A 21,646-nucleotide genomic window follows, 5' to 3' on the forward strand; every position below is an offset into this window, starting at 1 on the left:
ATGAAATTATAGTGGTTAGCTGCTTCAACTGTTAAACAAGTACAAAAGTAGGAGACAGGATAATCAAGGACCAAAGATGAAGTTTGAATCCAAACCTGGGTGTAAAGTGGCAGAAGCAAGGCAGAGCAGAAGGAGGCCATTGAATTTGTATGGCCTGGCAGAACTGGCGTAAAGCCATGACAATGTCCTCATCAGTGCCCCTTCTCTTGCCCCAGAGCCCCCTGCCAGGGCTATAGCCAAAAATACTGGAATCAGCCTTTGGCCTACCTCTCCCCTGCCCTTCACACTCTTTCCAAGGGCTCTGGGCACAGTACCTACTGTTAACAGTTAAATGGCACAGCTCAGGAATAAAAAGACATTTATCAGTTAAAAAGAATGTAATAAACATAAGCATAAACATAACTGTAATATATTATACCCCTAATCAATACACAGCAGAAAATGGTAATTTCTCAAGTATGTCTTCTAGAGCGGTGGTTTTCAATTCTGTCCTGAGGGATCACCAGCCAGTCAAGTATTCAGGATATCCCTAATAAATATGCATCTAATTACTTATCACCAAGTTCCAATATCACCAATGGTCATTAATTACAATAAGCATACTACTAACTAAACCACTAAACTTATTTAAAATAATACAAACTTTGTTGAATTACAAAATCATTCCCCTTTTATAACATAAAACCAAACCTCAGCTCCAGTTACCCAGAGTCTCAAGTGGAAATACATCAATCAGATAAATCATCAGAGTCCGCAACACTTCACATGCCTCCTTAATTCAACAATCCATACTTATCTCATAACAAGATGATGAAAATCTTGTTATTAAAAAATTATTTCTTTTCACATAAAACTGTATATCATTCTGATGAAATAGTCCTTTCACTAACGCGTTTTGTGAATCCCCTGCGTCATGCCAATTGTTGAATTCAAATGAAAGGAGCATCAAAAGTCATCTGTAATTCTTAATACTCTTGATGTATCGACAAGAAATGGAAAACTCTAAAACATGCCTTCCACTCCGTTCACCAGCATAACTCGTTAGTGAAAGGACTAGTTCATCAGAATGGTTTATTAAAATTTGCTATACCGCCAAAGCTAGGAAAGATAATAGGTCTTAGTAGAAACCAACTCACTATGTATAGAAAAGGAAGAAATCAAAACACAGACACACACAAACAACGGAGAGCTACAAGCTATAACATACTACCACAGTGTCAAATTCTCAAAGGGGAACATATTTAGAAAGATTCAAAGGCTTGTGAAAAAAGCCAAGTCTTTAATGCAGGTGATATACAGCTTTATTTGAAAAGAAATACTTTTTTAAGAAAAAGATTTTCTACGTCTTATGAGATAAGTATGGATTGTTCAATTAAGGAGGCATATGAAGTGTTATGGACTCTGATAATTTATCTGACCGATGTATTTTCACTCGAGGCGCTGCGTAACTGGGGCTGAGGTTTGGTTTTATGCTATAAAGGGGGAATGATTTTGTAATTCAATAAAGTTTGTATTATTTTAAATAAGGTCAATGGTTTAATAAATATGCATGAGACAGATTTGCATATAATGGAGGTGATGGGCATGCAAATCTGTCTCAAGCACATTTATTACGAACATCCTTAAAACATGACTGCCCAGGGGGCGTGTCAAGATGGCTGCTCAACCGGTCGTATGGTAGTGAGCTCGGAGTGTTTGGAGAGAGAACGTATTCTTTTTTAATACAATGCCTCATTCAAAAAGAAAAGGGAAGCTAAAGTTAGATCCTCAGCCTACCTCGATGTCTTCCCCAGTCCAAGCATCTCTAGAGCGCTACTTTACCGGTTTCTCTAGGCTTCGTGAGGAGGATCCCGCTGCGGGAGCACTCGGAGAAGCGCGTTCCCCGCTGGGAGAGGAAACCTCCCTTTCACCACCTTCAACTCTTCGGACTCCTCCGTGTCCAGCGTCGACGGCGTCCCTGGAGGGAAACCCTGCCGATTCCGGAAGTGTATCGGCGGGGCTATCCAGCGAGGACCCAGGCATGGCAAAATCGACGCTGATGTCTGAGGGAGTTTTTCTATCCTCAGAAAAAAAACCGGAGGTGACATTGGAATCGATTGGAGAGATGCTGAACCTGATGAACTCCACATTACAAAAAACTTCAGGTGACGTTTTAAATTTAAATGCCAAGCTGGAAGAGCTAAAAGTTAATGTTGATTCTGTTAAAGATACTCTAACAAAGCAAGTTTCTGATCTTGGCAAAGAAGTTGAATCATTTAAGGAATTTAAGACAATGTTTATCAAAGATAATATGGATATAAGACGGAAAATTGAACAATTAGAGAACTATAACAGACGGCTTAACCTCCGTCTGTTGAATTTTCCTAAAGTCTTAGGGCTATCGCCGATAGAAATATTTAGAAGATATTTAAATGAGATCCTCAAAATCCCCATGGAAGCTATTCCTCCACTGAATAAAATTTACTTCATTCCTAAACCAAAAGGGGAGATAAGAGGAACAGAAAATATTACCTCAGACTTTCAAGATATTTCAGCCATTTTGGAACAATCTTTTGAAACAACACTTGATAGAGCCACACTATTGATTTCTCTTGTCTTTGAACAAGACTACAATAATATATTAAGATTGTATTTTCGCAATACCAAGGCTCAATTTTGTGGTTCTAAGGTCTGGATTTTTCCAGACGTGACCAAACAGACACAACAAAAAAGAAAAGCTTTTCTTAAATTGAAACAAAGAACAATTGATACTGGAGGTTCTTTTTTCTTGGCATATCCAGCAAAATGTGTGGTTAAATTAGGTCAGACTAAATATACTTTCTTTTCACCTGAACAACTGGAATCATTCCTAGAGGCGAAACAGTTGAAATGATTTATATCCTGGAGTAAGCAGCCTTTACCTGTTAACAATGTTGATTTCTATTTTTGTAACTTCTCTAATTCTATCACTCCCCCCTCTAATTGAGGTCTAAGGAAGGTTAATTATTTTCTTTATCTTTAAATGTACAAACTTCCTGTCCATTGCAAGACTTGTTTTCCTTTGTAAGTTTTTCATATTTACTTACTACTGGCAATATTGGATGAGAATGTTGTATATATATACTATTTGTCTGTGTTTCTAGCAAGGATTACCTTGTTAAAATTATAAAATTATAAATAAATAAATAAATAAAAAAAAAAAAAAAAACATGACTGCCCAGTGGTCCCCCCACCAGGACCACTGTTCTCGACAATTACACTAGTTACAGATGTATAAAATGCATTCTCCTTTTGTTACCTTGAACTCCACTTGCTGCTACAACCAAGGCACCATCCAGAGTGGACTTTCCATCCTTGTCTTTCTTGATAGCCTCTGGAATTAATTTATTCCCATGCTTCTTGACATGTGGAGCCAACTCTTTACCTACATAGCTTGCTACTGAACAGACGCCATCGACTATTTCCAATTAAAAAAAAAAAATACCCACAAGATATTACCACCAAGCAATAATGTTTCATATATTTAAAATCAGTTCCACAATTATTTTTGTTTCAACAAATTTTTATTAAAGTTTTCAAGATATCAGCATAACTTTCTCAACACCAATTAACAAAAATTCCCACCCATCTACCCAAACCTCCCTCCCATATCAGTTTCACAATGTGCTATGAACTATATTCAGGGTTTTTGTTTTGTAATAAAATACTCATTACAGTTTCTGTTTTTCCATTTCTTTTCCACTCTATAGGAATACAGCAGATCACTGTAGTTCAGACACAGGTAGTGTAAGGTAAAATTATGTATAATCATACCTGATAATTTTCTTTCCATTAATCATAGCTGATCAATCCATAGACTGGTGGGTTGTGTCCATCTACCAGCAGGTGGAGATAGAGAGCAAACTTTTGCCTCCCTATATGTGGTCATGTGCTGCCGGAAACTCCTCAGTATGTCGATATCAAAGCTCCATCCGCAGGACTCAGCACTTAGAGAATTACACCCACGAAGGGACACTCTGCCCAGCTCACCACCGCCGAAACGGGGGAGGGGAATTAACCCAGCTCATCCCCACACAAGTGGGGGAGGGGAATCCGTCCAGCTCATCCCCGCGGAGCGGGGGAGGGACACCACACCCGCCGATGCGAGGGGATCTGGCTTATCCTGCAACCGCAACCGCGGGAGGAGCTGACTGACCCGAACACCGCCGAAGCGGGAGGGGTACAAAACTGCCCTACAGCCGCACGAAGCGGGAGGGAGTGCCGGCAGAATTTTAAGTCTCAATCCAGCCCCGTAAAACGGAGGGGAGAGGAATGCAGCAGCTCACTGTAACACAAACTCGTCTTAACTCTTGAAGAATCCAAGTGAAAAAACTTGAACACGAAGTCTTTCTGAAGTAACTGAAGACTGAACTTGAACCTGAAATGCAACCAGAATAAAAACAGTACAGATATCTGGGAGGGGCTATGGATTGATCAGCTATGATTAATGGAAAGAAAATTATCAGGTATGATTATACATAATTTTACCTTCCATATCATCAAGCTGATCAATCCATAGACTGGTGGGATGTACCGAAGCAGTACTCACCCAGGGCGGGACATAGAAATCCCTGACCGCAACACTGAAGCTCCAAACCGGGCCTCCGCCCGAGCAGCCACAGTCAAGCGGTAATGCTTGGAGAATGTATGGGCTGAAGCCCAAGTTGCCGCCTTGCATATCTCTTCCAAGGAGACGGAACCGGCCTCTGCCATCGAGGCCGCCTGAGCTCTTGTGGAGTGAGCCTTCAGCTGGATAGGCGGCACCTTCCCCGCGGCCACATAAGCCGCTGCAATGGCTTCCTTGACCCATCTTGCCACTGTAGGCTTAGCAGCCTGCAGACCCTTACGAGGACCTGCATACAGGACAAACAGATGATCCGATTTCCGGAAATCATTGGTCACTTCCAAGTATCTGATGATGACTCGTCTCACATCCAGATATTTAAGAGCAGAGTACTCCTCTGGGTAGTCCTCCCTACGAAAGGAAGGGAGACAGAGCTGCTGATTCACATGGAAGCGAGAAACAATCTTGGGCAGAAAGGAAGGCACTGTGCGAATAGTCACTCCTGCCTCAGTGAACTGCAGAAAAGGCTCTCGACATGAGAGCGCCTGGAGCTCGGAAACTCTTCTGGCTGAAGTGATAGCCACCAAAAAGACTGCTTTCAACGTCAGGTCTTTCCGAGATGCCCTTGACAAGGGTTCAAACGGCGGCTTCTGCAATGCTCTTAGCACCAGGTTGAGATTCCACGCAGGCACCACTGAGTGCAGAGGAGGGCGCAGGTGATTAACTCCCTTGAGAAAGCGCACCACATCTGGCTGCGAAGCCAGGGAAGCACCCTTCAGGCGGCCCCTGAAGCAAGCCAGAGCCGCTACCTGGACTTTAAGGGAACTGAGCGACAGGCCTTTGTCCAGACCTTCTTGCAGGAACGCCAACACTGAAGAAATTGGAGCAGTGAAAGGAGAAAGTGAGCCTGCTTCACACCACGCTGCAAAGATACGCCAAACCCTGGCGTAAGCAGTAGAAGTAGAGCGCTTCCTCGCTCTCAGCATAGTGGCGATGACCTTGTCTGAGAAGCCCTTCTTCCTCAGACGCTGCCGCTCAATAGCCAGGCCGTAAGACCAAAGGGGGAGGGATCCTCCATCACCACGGGACCCTGATGTAACAGGCCCTGCTCCACTGGCAGCCGCAGAGGATCGTCGACTGAGAGCCTGATCAAGTCCGCATACCAGGGACGTCTGGGCCAATCCGGACCCACCAGGATTACCCTGCCGGGATGCTTTGCCACCCGGTCTAGCACCCTGCCCAACATGGGCCAGGGCGGGAACACATAGAGAAGCTCTTGTGTCGGCCACTGTTGGAGAAGAGCATCTACTCCCAGGGATCGAGGGTCCCGTCCTCTGCTGAAAAAGCGCGGCACTTGGCAATTGGCCGATGACGCCATCAGATCTAGGCTCGGCTGGCCCCAGCGCTGCGTGATGTCCAAGAACGCCTGAGCAGATAGCTGCCACTCTCCGGGCTCCAAGGTATGGCGACTGAGAAAGTCCGCCTTGACATTCATGACTCCGGCAATGTGGGCCGCTGACAGCTGTTCCAGGTTCGCTTCTGCCCACTGGCATAGACTCATAGCCTCCTTGGCTAGAGGGGCGCTCTTGGTACCTCCCTGGCGGTTGACATAGGCCACAGCCGTGGCATTGTCCGACAGGACCCGTACAGGCTTCAACACCAGTACCGGGATGAACTCCAAAAGCGCCAACCGAATGGCTCTGAGTTCCAGGAGGTTGACAGACCACTTTGCCTCTGCAGGAGACCAGAGCCCCTGCGCTGTCCTTCCCAAACAGTGGGCTCCCCAGCCCGACAAAGAGGCGTCCGTCGTGACGACAATCCACTCTGGGGTCACCAGAGGCATTCCCGCAGACAACTTGTCTGTCTGCATCCACCAGCTCAGCGCCTTGCGCACTGCTGGGTCCAAGGGAAGGCGCACAGCATAATCCTCCGACATCGGAGTCCAGCGCTGCAGCAGAGAGTGTTGAAGTGGTCTCATATGAGCCCTGGCCCAGGGCACTACTTCCATCGTGGCCGTCATAGAGCCCAACAGCTGCACATAGTCCCAAGCCCGAAGAGGAGAGGCTACTAGGAACTGGTCCACCTGAGCCTGAAGTTTGACAATCCGATTGTCTGGCAGGAACACTCTGCCCACTTGGGTGTCGAATCGAACTCCCAGATACTCCAGGGACTGAGTCGGGCGCAGCTGGCTCTTCTCCCAGTTGATGATCCATCCCAGGGAGCTCAAAAGAGCAACTACCCGGTCCACAGCTTTGCCGCACTCTGCATAAGAGGGGGCTCGGATCAACCAGTCGTCCAGATAAGGATGGACTTGTACTCCTTCCTTTCGCAGGAAGGCCGCTATGACCACCATTACTTTGGAAAAGGTCCGCGGAGCAGTAGCCAACCCGAAAGGGAGGGCTCTGAACTGGAAGTGTCGGCCCAGGACTGCAAAACGCAGAAAGCGTTGATGAGGAGGCCAGATGGGAATATGCAAGTATGCTTCCTTGATGTCCAAGGATGCCAGGTACTCCCCTGCCTTCACTGCCGCTATAACAGAGCGGAGAGTCTCCATGCGAAAGTGCCGCACTTTCAAGGCCCGATTGACCCCTTTGAGGTCGAGGATAGGCCGGACAGAACCTCCTTTCTTTGGTACCACAAAGTAAATGGAGTAACGCCCCTTGCCAAGCTGACTTTCTGGCACCGGAACGACCGCACCCAGGCGGATCAGATTGTCCAAAGTCTGCTGCACTGCCACAGCTTTGACCGGAGACTTGCAGGGAGAGAGTACAAACCCGTCTCTTAAGGGTCGGCAGAACTCTAGCTTGTAGCCGTCTCTGATGACTTCCAGCACCCAAGCGTCTGAAGTTATTGTGGTCCACTCGCCCAGAAACGAGGACAGCCGTCCTCCAATCTGCACTGGGCCGTGGACCAAGACCCCGTCATTGGGTACGAGACCCTGGGGGAGGACCGGAGGGAGCACCTCCGGGACGGCGGTCTCTGCGAAAGGAATGCTGCTTGGGGGAGAAATTCCTCTTAAAGGAAGAGGGGGCAGAAGAACCCGACCTGCCCGGGCGGTACCGACGGGCTTCCTGAAACCGTCCTCTGGAGGTACCGGGACGAGCACTAGCCCGAGCCCTGACCTCTGGTAACTTCTTGCCCTTAGACGTGCCGAGATCGGTCACGATTTTGTCCAGCTCGACCCCAAAGAGCAGCTTGCCTTTAAAAGGCAATCTAGCCAGGCGGGATTTAGAGGCGTGGTCAGCAGACCAATGTTTCAGCCAAAGCCACCGCCGCGCAGAGACTGTCTGAGCCATGCCTTTAGCTGAGGCTCTCAAGACATCATACAGCAAGTCTGCCAAATAGGCTAAGCCCGATTCCAGGGCCGGCCAATCAGCCCTCAAGGAATGATCCGAGGGGGAAGCCCGCTGCACCATAGTCAGGCACGCCCTGGCCACATAGGAGCCGCAAACTGAGGCCTGCAAACTTAAAGCAGCCGCCTCAAAGGACGACCTTAAGGCCGCCTCCAATCTTCTGTCTTGGGCGTCCTTTAGGGCCGTGCCACCTTCCACCGGCAACGCCGTTTTCTTAGTCACCGCAGTGATTAAAGAATCCACGGTAGGCCACAGATAGGCCTCACGCTCACTCACAGCCAAAGGATAGAGGCGGGACATAGCCCTAGCCACTTTAAGGCTCGCTTCTGGGGCATCCCATTGAGCCGAAATTAAGGTGTGCATGGCATCATGCACGTGGAAGGTTCTAGGCGGGCGCTTCGTCCCCAGCATAATGGCAGAGCCAACAGGGGCTGAGGGAGAGACGTCCTCCGGAGAGGAAATCTTCAAAGTGTCCATGGCCTGTAACAACAGGTTGGGCAAATCCTCTGGGCTAAAAAGCCGCGCTGCAGAGGGGTCATCCGCTCCAACCGAGCGGGGATCCGTCTCCTCCAAGGAATCCGCAAAGGACCGTTGGGAGACCTCAGACACGCTGCCCTCATCTACATCGGAGGAGACAAATTCCTCCAAGGCCTGGGAATCAACCCGAGGGCGTTTGCCTCTGGGAACCTCAACCTCTTTACCAGACGAGGGAGCAGGGGCAGCGTTGTGCATGAGGAAGGCCTGATGCAGCAGCAAAACAAACTCGGGGGAGAAACCCCCCAGACTGTGCACTTCCGCAGCCTGGGCAACAGCCCTAGACGCACTCTCAACCGGCGCTCGAAATAGCGGGGGAGAGACATGCTGCGCATCCAAAATGGCGTCCGGCGCGAAACTCCGCGAAGGAGCCGCGCGGGAAGAACGGCTCTTAACATTAGCCGGTTTTGTGCCGTCGCCCAAATTAAGGGCGTTCATGGCATTAATGTCTCCAACCTCAAGGGCGGCCCCCGAAGAAGCCGTCCGAGCCGCGTGGCCGGCCAAGATGGCGGAGGCGAGGAGCGGGGGATGGGCGTTTATGGCGGGAAAAACCGCCACGCCGGAGGAAGGACCGGGACATTCATCGGTCACGAAACTGTCCCCAAACAAGGGCGAATCAGGCTTGAAGACCCCCGCATCCCCTCTAGAAGCGCTCCAGCGATCCGGGGAGCGACCCTTTGCGCCCTCGCCCTCCGACGCCATTGCCACGAGGAGAAGAATCGGGGAACCCCCTGCCCGCTATAAAAAGGTAAAAAGGTAAAGGCAGATGAAGTTCAATGTTGACAAGTGCAAAGTGATGCATGTGGGTAAGAGGAACCCGAATTATAGCTACGTCTTGCAAGGTTCCGCGTTAGGAGTTACGGATCAAGAAAGGGATCTGGGTGTCGTCGTCGATGATACGCTGAAACCTTCTGCTCAGTGTGCTGCTGCAGCTAGGAAAGCGAATAGAATGTTGGGTGTTATTAAGAAGGGTATGGAGTCCAGGTGTGCGGATGTTATAATGCCGTTGTATCGCTCCATGGTGCGACCGCACCTGGAGTATTGTGTTCAGTACTGGTCTCCGTATCTCAAAAAAGATATAGTAGAATTGGAAAAGGTACAGCGAAGGGCGACGAAAATGATAGTGGGGATGGGACGACTTTCCTATGAAGAGAGGCTGAGAAGGCTAGGGCTTTTCAGCTTGGAGAAGAGACGGCTGAGGGGAGATATGATAGAAGTGTATAAAATAATGAGTGGAATGGATCGGGTGGATGTGAAGCGACTGTTCACGCTATCCAAAAATACTAGGACTAGAGGGCATGAGTTGAAGCTACAGTGTGGTAAATTTAAAACGAATCGGAGAAAATTTTTCTTCACCCAACGTGTAATTAGACTCTGGAATTCATTGCCGGAGAACGTGGTACGGGCGGTTAGCTTGACGGAGTTTAAAAAGGGGTTAGATAGATTCCTAAAGGACAAGTCCATAGACCGCTATTAAATGGACTGGAAAAATTCCTCATTTTTAGGTATAACTTGTCTGGAATGTTTTTACGTTTGGGGAGCGTGCCAGGTGCCCTTGACCTGGATTGGCCACTGTCGGTGACAGGATGCTGGGCTAGATGGACCTTTGGTCTTTCCCAGTATGGCACTACTTATGTACTTATGTACTTATGTACCTGCTTGCCGCTCCGAGCTGTAACGAACTGGTGTCCCAGTGAGTAGCTGCAATGAACGTTTAAATAAACGTCAAAATAAACGCCTTTAAAGACGTTTAAAAATTTTTTTTTTTTTTAAACGGAGCCAGCGGGAGGGGGGAGAAAAGGAGGGACCTGGCACCACCAGGTTTGCACTTGCTCAAAAGAGCCCTCAACAAAACCTAAGGATTAGGCTTGGAGGCCTAGCCAGAGCTGCTGCTGTGTGTGACCACCACCTGCTGAGATAGAGAACATACTGAGGAGTTTCCGGCAGCACATGACCACATATAGGGAGGCAAAAGTTTGCTCTCTATCTCCACCTGCTGGTAGATGGACACAACCCACCAGTCTATGGATTGATCAGCTTGATGATATGGAAGAAATCTGTTTAAAATGAAACATCAAGCTTGTCACAGCACTCCATGCTATTTTCCACTTTCTGGCTCTCAGTCGGGGACTAAGTCACTGTGCTAAACAAAAGGCAACCTTGGCTGAGCTTAAGGGAGAATCACATCTACCGCACCTTGCCTGGTATCTGCTTTTGAATAATCCTATTGATGCATATCACAGATTACAAAGTACGGCACAATGTCAAGAGAACCACCTATAATTTCTCAATGCTGCCTCAAAATATCCAGCAGCAGCACATGAAGCTGCCTTGGGCAGAGAAAGCAGCACACCCTGGAGCTGTTATAACCACTCCTGAACAGACAGAGCATGCAAGCACCAACATCCATCCCTATAAAGATCAGTGCACTGTAGGGCCATTGCCAATCCATTCCAATTCCCCTGCCCCAAACAATGCATTGAGAGGCCATCAGCAGACTGCTAACATTCCCTCCCATTTAGAATGAGTGAGAGAAGGGATCAGTGTTGGAATGATGGGTGCGAGTTCTGTCCTCTTAGTCTGATCCCCTTTTTCTCCTCTCCTACCACAACACCTTCCTCTCTCCTTCCTCCCATCCTCCCAAATCTCTACCCTTCTTACTTGAAATTCTTCCTCCCTTTCCTGAAAAATTTCCCCTTCCATCCCCCAAATCTTCCCTTTTACTTATCCTTCTTTCTCTGCACTGATCACCAACGTCACTTTTCCCCAAGAAGAGGTCCAAAGCACACTGTCACTATTACACAAGTTTTATATATTCCGCAAAATACCATGCCTTAGTTCACTGCGGATAACATTAAAAGAAACTTGCAACAACAATAGACCAGGAAGTTACAAAATATAATACTATACAATTCTATAGCACAATAAGGGCTAAAATATATATAACATAGTCCGACCAACTAATTATAAGAGGTTAGATTTTTAGAAAAAAAGAAAGTTTTCAATACGCCATAATTAGTAAGTGTGCGGATTTCCGATTGTAAAGAATTCCATATTAGAGCTGCCTGATATTAAAGAGAAGTGTTAAAGATTTTTGTCAACTTGATCTGATTCACAGAACGGAAACGTAACATAAGCTGATTTCTAGTCCTTCCCACTACAAGATTAGCCAAATTGCCCAAATATGGTGGTGTCATCCCATATAAAACTTTAAAAATCATGATGCACAGCTTAAATTGTGCTCTAGCCATAATAGGTAGCCGATGTAAATCCTTGAATAAAAGGTTAGCAGTCTCAAATCTATTAGCTGAATATATTAATCTGACCACGGTGTTCTGAATAAACTGTATTCATTTGATCAAGGATTTAGAACAAGCAGCATATACCACATTACAGTAATCAAGTCTTGACAAGCGATTGAACTAGCAATCTAAACTTTGCAGGCTCCAAAATACCCATGTACTGACTTAAGCTTTCTCAGTATATAAAAAGACTTGCTGATTAAAGATTTTACATGTGTATCATTCCATCCAATTCCACAACCAAACTTTTGTGCGGGACTCAAAAAAAGATTTTATCAATAGTGAACTGTTGGGAAGATTATTATTTTTTTTTTTTTACAGCAAACCAAGGGCTGTGCATTAACAACCTCTTCTCAAGTCACTACACTGGCTGTCAACCTACTTCCACACGCAAGCTTCTGTTGCTCACCTACAAATGACTTCATCCTTTGCCTCCTTCTTACCTCTCCTCTCATCTCCCACAACATTCCTCTTTATAACTTCTATTCAGCTGATAAACTGATCTTCTATGCCTTAGAAAAGGTCCAAAGAAGAGCGACCAAAATGATAAAGGGGATGAAACTCCTCTCCTATGAGGAAAGCCTAAAAAGGTTAGGGCTCTTCAGCTTGGAAAAGAGATGGATGAGTGGAGATATGATTGAGGTCTATAAAACTCTGAGTGGTGTACAACGAGTAGAAGTGAATCGATGTTTCACTGTTTCAAAAAGAGACCAGGCACTCAGTGAAGTTACATGGAAATACTTTTAAAACAAATATGAGGAGATATTTTTTCACTCAACTATACTTAAGCTCTGGAACTTGTTGCTGGAGGATGTGGGAACAGTGGTTAGCATATCTGGGTTTCAAAAAGGTTTGGACAAGTTCCTGGAGGAAAAATCCATAGTCTGTTATTGAGACAGACATGGGGAAGCCACTGCTTGTCTCTGAGATTGGTAGTATAGAATGTTGCTACTATTTGGGTTTCTGCCAGGTACTTGTAACCTGGATTGGCTACTGTTGGAAACAGGATACTGGGCTAGATGGACCATTGGTCTGAACCAGTATGACTATTCTTATGTTCCACTCTCAACTCCTAACTTTGGGACCTTCTTGCTGCAGTATACATAATGTAATCTAACATTTGTATTCTGTCAACTCTCTATAAGGTTCAAAGCGGATTGCGAGCTAATAAATTTACAATATGTGAAGCAAAAAACAAAAATTGAAATAAATATTTCTAAACAGATGTGTCTGGAGACCTTTCCTAAAAGAGTTCAAAGGTTTCAATTCTCTTGGTAAAGAGCACCAGACTTGAACAGAATTTTTAATCTCCTTCTTATAGTGTACTCCTATATGTTTGAAGTTATGTCTTCCATCATACATCTGGCTTAGCATGTTCACTTTGAATCAGATGTTTCAAAACCAATATAATGGGCTGGAAACAGCAAGGAAAAACACAGCTTGAAACAATCGTAAACCTTGCTTCTTTAGCCTTCTCAATTGTAACTATATTCACTGTAATAAAGCTTCTTACATATGTTGTCAATGTGTACTGACTAAATTGTAAGCTGTATAAAGCAAGACCTCCCTCGTGTATCTGTACAGTGCTGTGTAAACCTAGTATCACTATAGAAATAATAACATACTGTGCTACTTTAACAGTCACAAGAGATGAAAAAGTTCAACATTTTTTTTTACATCTTAACAAACATGTTCAAGTATACATAGTACAAAAAAAAGTAAAACTACAAGTACTATAAGTTAAATGGATGTTACCTAAAAACTGGCTGACTTTCACTGCTCCACCCGTGGCCTGCTTTGCTACATGAAGTCCCTTAGACACCACTGGCTTGACTTCCAAAGGTTTTTCTTCCGGCTGAATGTGTTCTCTCAGTTTAGATGCACCTTTCTGAATAGCTCTTCCAGTGTACTCAGCCCCTTTAATCAAACCCCAGCTTAGCCAGGATGCACCTGAAACCAAACAAAATGTTTCTTACTTAGGCAAACCATACATTGAGGCTAATTCTCATGATGAAACACTTTCAAACCTGCTGCAGCTGTTTTACACCCTCTGCGAGTTTCATAAGTCTGTTTTTTTTCCTGGACTAACACGCTTAAACCAATACACCAATATGCTGTGGTGGTGGTGGGGAAACAGAGCTATACTACTATGAACTTTTATTTAGAACTACTACCTTCTTAAGACCACAACCAAATATTAACAAAAGCAGAGCAGATCCCACAGTGAATCATTTTTTGGGAATAAGTTTATTAAAATATTTTCTGCGTGTAAGGAGTGTCTTCCTTGTGGTTCAGAGTCAGAGGTAGATAGCGGCGACACTACTGGATCTTCACATTGTCTTTCAGTGAAGAGCAACACCCATGGATCAAAACGGCCCTTAAAAGAGCCACTGAACATTTTCTGTAAGAAGTGCAGCTGATCTGGCAGAGGCAGCAAAACAGATGACGAAGACTCGCTGGCTACTGTAACAAGGAATGGCAGGGACTGAGCTATCCACTGTTGCTTAAGACATGTCTGTGCTTCAATCAGAGAGCAAGATGATATCAACATCAGCTGTGCGTTGTCAATGTGGTGCATCTCTTGTGCTGGAGCAGCTGTTAGGCTATCTGCATTGGTGTGCAGCACTGTTCTATCTGTATTGAGAGGCCACTGCGATATCTGTATTTTTGCAGCAAGACAAAGGACAGCACTACTGTCAAGCTGGTGCCTCTCGGATGATGGCTGTGCCAAAGTACACTTAAAGCTCATGCCCTGGATAACATCTGTGCTGAGATGTCTGCACTTCTCCAGCACTTTATAAGGAAACTTTGAGGTTGCCTTGATATCATGCACAGAAAACAACTATGCTTTAGGCCTGCAAGCTTACACCATCTTGAATGATCTCAGATGTTGCTCTTTTGCATCTAGCATTTTAAAATCACTGCACAGGAAGGTACAGAATTAAAAAAGGCATGGGATGAACATAGAGGATCCCTAAATAGAAAATGGATGGTATAAAAACAAATCTTAAATGACTGCATGTGCATTGATATGTTATGTGGTGCTCAGACAGTGAATCTGGCTGTGAGGAACTAGACGTCCATGCAGCACTGGTCTACCACTATGTTCCGTATATGACAAGACAGATTGGGATGGGCTGCCGAGGGTTTTGATGGCATCTCAGTGGCATACCTAGGGTATTTGACACCCGGGGCTGATCATTTTTTAACACTCCTCTCCAAAATCCAGTACTAGGCATACTGAGAATACAAAACACTCAGGACCTACAGAGCAATTCTATCATACCATAAGCAGTAATTTCTATGTGTCACACAAGTATCTAAGAAAAGGAAGCATCTTAAATATTGCAGTGAGCACTAGAACATCAATTCACCTACTGTAAAACTAAACCAGCTAGAATAGTACAGATCGTCGATCCTGCACAGTCAGTGCCAACAGAAAGCCATATCTTTTTCACACAGATACACCCTAATCCACTACAGAATAAGTAAACACAAACTAAAAATAGAAATATTTAGACAAAAATTAAACTGAACCCCCAAGAAGCCAGATTCTGCATACAATGCAACACCACATAAACAGTGATAGTGATGTATGTCCCCTAGTATTGTGCAATATATAAAGATCGCAGATGTAAATTTGAAAAAACAAATACCAATCACCACTTTACAAATTAACAAATAGAAATAAAGCAAATATAGAAAATAAGATAATACATTTAGCTTTCAGAGGCCAAACCTCCTTCCTCAGGTCAATACAGTGCACTGTTGTTACAGTATCATATCCTGAGGAAGAGGGTTTTGGTCTACAAAAGTTAGTAAAATGTATTAAAATTAATCCAATAAAAAGCTTACCATATTTCTATTTTCTGTTTGTAAACATTTATTAACAGAGCTACAATACTACTTTATCCTAAAGCAAAAAAAAAGAAAAAAGTTATTTATTTACGGTTTGCTGTCTCTGGTTTCTGCTTTCCTTATCTTCTCTTCAAACTCTCCCTTCCATCCAGCATCTGCTTTCTCTCTTTCCTTGCCATCCAGTGTCTGCCCGCTCTCCCTGCCCCTTCCATTCACTGTCTGCCCTCTCTCTCCCTTCCATACAGCATCCACCCTCTATTTCTACCCCTTCCATCCACCATCTGCCCTCTCTTTTTCTGCTCCTATCCACCATTTGCCCTTTCTCTGCAACACAGAATCAACAGTTGGGATAGAAGTGTGAGAATCTAAAATGGCCGCTATTCCTGTGCTCTGTAGGGAACTGAAGACAATGAGATGTTGCAGTAGAAAGGGCAGCACATGGCAGAAGACCACAGAGCCGGACTGTGTGCATCACTGCCAGCCACAGGAAAATGTAAGTGAGAGACCCATGGGGAGGACAGAAAGGGACAGAGATGCTGGCTGGACTCATGGGAAGGGAGGGGAGCTGGAGGGAAATTAGAAAGGTGCTGGACCCATGGAAATGTGTGTGTGTGTGTGTGGGGGGGGGGGGGATCTATAATGAAGGGAGAAAGTTGCTGTACCCATGGGAAGTGGGAGGGGTGAGGGTCTGGAATGGAGAAAGCTACTTGACCTGTGGGAAGTGGGGGTCTGGAATGAAGGGAGGAATGTGCTGAACCCATGGGAAAGGGGGGGCTGGAGGAAGGGAGAAAGGTGCTGGACCAATGGGGCCCAGGGCAGAAATTTGGAAGGGGACCCCAAAGCCCATTATCAGGCTGCACTTTCTTCAGCTTCCAGCAGGCTTGGGGTTCTCTCTGGTCAAGGGAAGTTCCCTAGTCACACTCCCCTAACACTCCCCTAGCATATGCTATCTTTATATTTTGCACAGAACAGGAGTAAATGCATCTCTTTCTATATCTCTGGTGGTGTACTACATAACTGTTTGAGGCTTGTACAGATGAAGTCAGAGCTTGCCGGAACGGGGACAAAGTTTGTCCCCGAGTCATTTTCTACTCAGTGTCTCTCCTTACATCCCTCCCCGAGAACTCCATCAGGTAAGTCACTCTTACCTGTACCCTTCTCCTCCACTGCCAACTTCAGACTTGGTTCCTTCCATCTTGCTGTGCCTTACACCTGGAATAAACTTCCTGAGTCAGTATGTCATGCTTCATCTCTGACCCTATTCAAATCCAGGCTAGAAGCCCAACTTTTTCGGGTTGCTTTTAATCTTAGCCCCTTATTCCCTCGTTCAATGCTCATGTTATTTTAATCATTCCCTTAACTAATCGACCAATATCAAACCTATTCACACAACACATTTTGTAGATCGTTATTTCAATTTTACACCCCTGTAATCAGGATTTCCAAAAGGACACAGCATCGAGACAATCATCACTGCTTTTCTTAGTAAGATCTATTCAGTATTAGAGAGTGGCTGAGTAGCAACTGCTTTTGGATCAGTTACAAGCTATTGGTATCAAGGGAGTGGTATTACAATGGTTTAAATATTTTCTACAGGGCTGTAAATTTACAACTGCATCCAAAACCTCCTCATAGTATTCACTAGACTGTGGTATGCCTCAAGGCTCCGTACTGTCTCCACTATTATCCTATATAATAATGCTCACCTCCAACGTTCTATGCGTCTGGCTGCCTGTGTCTGTGGATTTCTTCAGAGTTGGTCTGCTAGGCTCCGAAGCCCAGGCTGACATCACACGCAGCACTGACCAACCACACTACAGCAGCACGAGGCCCCGCCCTCGCCGCCATTACCCTCCCCCAAGGTCGCTGCCGCCGCTCCCCCCTCCACTCCCCCCCCTGAGGTCACCTCTCTCCCCTGCCCCCCTCCAGCCACCCAGGTTGTCCAGCGAATTCTTTGGGGCAGGCAGGAAAGATCCCACACATGTCCAGCAACTCTCCTCTCTCCCATGCCCGCCTCCAGCCACCCATGTCCAGCGACACTCCTCTCCCCCTGCCACCCATGTTCAGAGACTCTCCTCTCTCCCCTGCCCCCCCCCTCCAGCCAACCATGTCCAGCGGCTCTCCTCTCTCACCTGCCCCCCCTCCAGCCACCCAGGTTGTCCAGCGAATGCTTCGGGGCAGGCAGGAATGATCCCCAGTCTTGCCTGCCCACTGCCGGTGCTGACCCTCCCCCGCTGCCGGATCGCTCTTCAAAATGGCCGCCGAGACATCAGCAGAAGTCTTGGCAGCCATTTTGAAGAGCGATCCGGCAACAGGGGAGGGTCAGCACCAGCAGCGGGCAGGCAGGCAAGACTGGGGATCTTTCCTGCCTGCCCGAAGCATTCGCTGGACAACCTGGGTGGCTGGAGGGGGGGCAGGTGAGACAGGAGAGCCGCTGCACATGGTTGGCTGGAGGGGGGGCAGGGGAGAGAGGAGAGTCTCTGGACATGGGTGGCAGGGGAGAGGAGTGTCGCTGGACATGGGTGGCTGGAGGGGAGGCATGGGAGAGAGGAGAGTTGCTGGACATGTGTGGCAGGAGGGAAGGGCATGGGAGAGAGGAGAGTCGCTGCACATGGGTGGCTGCTCACAGAGAGTCTGTGTATCGCACACACTCTGTCTCACACACACTGTATCTGTGTGAAACACACTTTCTCTCTCTCACACTCACTGTGTCTCAGATACGCAGTCGCACATACTCTCATTCTCACACACACCCTCGCAACCAGTCTCACTCTCTCTCTGTCACACACACACACTCGCACATTCACTCTCTCTCACACAGTCACTCTCACACACACTCTCTCTCAAACATACACACTCCGAAGAAAACTTTGCTAGCGCCCGTTTCATTTGTGTCAGAAACGGGCCTTTTTTACTAGTTTACTATATTTCTTAGCCCACTGGCAACTATTATTCAATATCTGGGTATTAGCACATTCTGCTAAGCAGTTGATATTTTTCTGGCTCACTATATAAATGTTTCCAATCCTGATCTTAGCCCAGTTCAAATTTGACTTGAAGCAGTAGCAGACTGGCTGTTGGCCCATCATCTGGTTCTCAATCCAGACATAAGTACATTAAGTACATAAGTACTGCCACACTGGGACAGACCAAAGGTCCATCAAGCCCAGCATCCTGTTTCCAACAGTGGCCAAGTACCTGACAAGATCCCAAAACAAACAAAACCACTGCGTGCTGGATCTATGCCCATTCTGAATGCTATCATCAATTCTATCTTTGTTTGAAGAACCAATTCTAATTGTTGATTCTTTTAAATATTTTGAGTAATATTGGACTACCAACTATCCTTCACAACATATTTTCTTCAGTAGTAAAGAAAAAAAAGTTTTTTTTTTTATCCTGCGTCAACTTCGTGCAGTAAGATTATAATAGTAACATAGTAGATGACGACAGAGAAAGACCTGTACGGTCCATCCAGTCTGCCCAACAAGATAAACTCATATGTGCTACTTGATTTGTATCTGCCATTTTCAGGGCACAGACCGTAGAAATCTGCCCAGCACTAGCCCCGCCTCCCACCATCGGCACTGCCACCCAATCTCTGCTAAGCTTCTGAGGATCCGTTCCTTCTGAACGGAAATTCCTTTATGTTTATCCCACGTATTTTTGACTTCCGTTACTGTTTTCATTTCAACCATCTCCCGCGGGAGGGCATTCCAAGTATCCACCACTCCTCTCTCCGTGAAAAATACTTCCTGACATTTTTCTTGCCCCTCTTCAATCTCATTTCATGTCCTCTAGTTCTACTTCACACATTAATAAGACCTTATTAGTTTCAAGGCTTGGTTACTGCAACTATTTATGCAGAAACAACAATGTGTAATTTGAAATGACTACAAAAACAACAAAAACACACCTTTTATACCATGCTCGCTGATCTGATTCTGTGAAACCATTGCTTATGCATTACCAATGTCTCCCTATTCAATATAGAATCCAGTTCAAAGTCTTACTCCTTACTCAAAAGGTGATTTATACTGACACCTCTTTATAACTATCCTCAATTACTTTATATTAACCAAGGAGATAGTGAATGATACATACCTGTAGCAGGTGTTCTCTGAGGACAGCAGGCTGATTGTTCTCACGACTGGGTGACGTCCGCGGCAGCCCCCACCAACCGGAAGAAGGTTCGCGGGCGGTCCGCACGCGGGGCACGCCCACCGCGCATGCGCGGCCGTCTTCCCGCTCGTGCGTGACCGTTCCCGCCAGTTGAATGACAAGCAAGAAACAACATGAAAACGCAACTCCAAAGGGGAGGAGGGAGGGTAGGTGAGAACAATCAGCCTGCTGTCCTCGGAGAACACCTGCTACAGGTATGTATCATTCACTTTCTCCGAGGACAAGCAGGCTGCTTGTTCTCACGACTGGGGTATCCCTAGCTCTCAGGCTCACTCAAAACAAGAACCCCGGTCAACTGAACCTCGCAACGGCGAGGATACAACAGAAATTGACCTACGAAGAACAACTAACTGAGAGTGCAGCCTGACCAGAATAAATTCGGGTCCTGGAGGGTGGAGTTGGATTTACACCCCAAACAGATTCTGCAGCACTGACTGCCCGAACCGACTGTCGCGTTGGGTATCCTGCTGGAGGCAGTAATGTGATGTGAATGTGTGGACAGATGACCACGTCGCAGCCTTGCAAATCTCTTCAATAGTGGCTGACTTCAGGTGGGCCACCGACGCTGCCATGGCTCTAACACTATGAGCCGTGACATGACCCTCAAGAGCCAGCCCAGCCTGGGCGTAAGTGAAGGAAATGCAATCTGCTAGCCAATTGGAGATGGTGCGTTTCCCGACAGCGACCCCTAGCCTGTTAGGGTCGAAAGAAACAAACAATTGAGCGGACTGTCTGTGGGGCTGTGTCCGCTCCAAGTAGAAGGCCAATGCTCTCTTGCAGTCCAATATGTGCAACTGACGTTCAGCAGGGCGGGTATGCGGCCTGGGAAAGAATGTTGGCAAGACAATTGACTGGTTAAGATGGAACTCCGACACCACCTTCGGCAGGAACTTGGGTGGGTGCGGAGCACTACTCTGTTGTGATGAAATTTGGTATAAGGAGCATGAGCTACCAGGGCTTGAAGCTCACTGACCCTACGAGCTGAAGTAACTGCCACCAAGAAAATGACCTTCCAGGTCAAGTACTTCAGATGGCAGGTATTCAGTGGCTCAAAAGGAGGTCTCATCAGCTGGGTGAGGACGACGTTGAGATCCCATGACACTGTAGGAGGCTTGATAGGGGGCTTTGACAAAAGCAAGCCTCTCATGAATCGAACGACTAAAGGCTCTCCAGAGATGGCTTTACCTTCCACACGATAATGGTAAGCACTAATCGCACTAAGGTGATTCCTTACTGAGTTGGTCTTGAGGCCAGACTCTGACAAGTGCAGAAGGTATTCAAGCAGGTTCTGTGCAGGGCAAGAACGAGGTTCTAGGGCCTTGCTCTCACACCAAACGACAAACCTCCTCCACTTGAAAAGTAACTCTTTTAGTGGAATCCTTCCTAGAGGCAAGCAAGACACGGGAGACACCCTCAGACAGACCCAACGCAGTGAAGTCTACGCCCTCAACATCCAGGCCGTGAGAGCCAGGACTGAAGGTTGGGTGCAGCACGCTCCGTCGTTCTGCGAGATGAGAGTCGGAAAACACTCCAATCTCCACGGTTCTTCTGAGGACAACTCCAGAAGAAGAGGGAACCAGATCTGACGGGGCCAAAAGGGCGCTATCAGAATCATGGTGCCGTGGTCTTGCTTGAGCTTCAGTAAGGTCTTCCCCACCAAAGGTATGGGAGGATAAGCATACAGGAGGCCGGTCCCCCAATGGAGGAGAAAGGCATCCGACGCCAGTCTGCCGTGTGCCTGTAGTCTGGAACAGAACAGAGGCAGCTTGTGGTTGGTCTGAGCGGCAAAAAGGTCCACCGAGGGGGTGCCCCACTCTCGGAAGATCTTGTGTACC

General features: G+C 46.6%; 1 protein-coding gene across 2 annotated transcripts in view; it reads right to left on the reverse strand.

The window, feature by feature from the left end:
- SPART (spartin) overlaps positions 1–21,646 on the reverse strand; it is a 78,486-nt gene that overhangs the window by 16,208 nt on the left and 40,632 nt on the right. For both annotated transcript variants that reach the window (XM_030200384.1, XM_030200385.1), the window contains exons 5-6: positions 13,527–13,721; positions 3,278–3,436 (exon numbers count right to left, since the gene is read on the reverse strand). In XM_030200384.1, coding sequence (XP_030056244.1) covers positions 3,278–3,436; positions 13,527–13,721 — 354 coding nt within the window. The remainder of the gene's footprint in view (positions 1–3,277; positions 3,437–13,526; positions 13,722–21,646) is intronic.

The sequence above is a fragment of the Microcaecilia unicolor genome, chromosome 4, assembly GCF_901765095.1.
Source record: "Microcaecilia unicolor chromosome 4, aMicUni1.1, whole genome shotgun sequence".
NCBI lineage: Eukaryota > Metazoa > Chordata > Amphibia > Gymnophiona > Siphonopidae > Microcaecilia > Microcaecilia unicolor.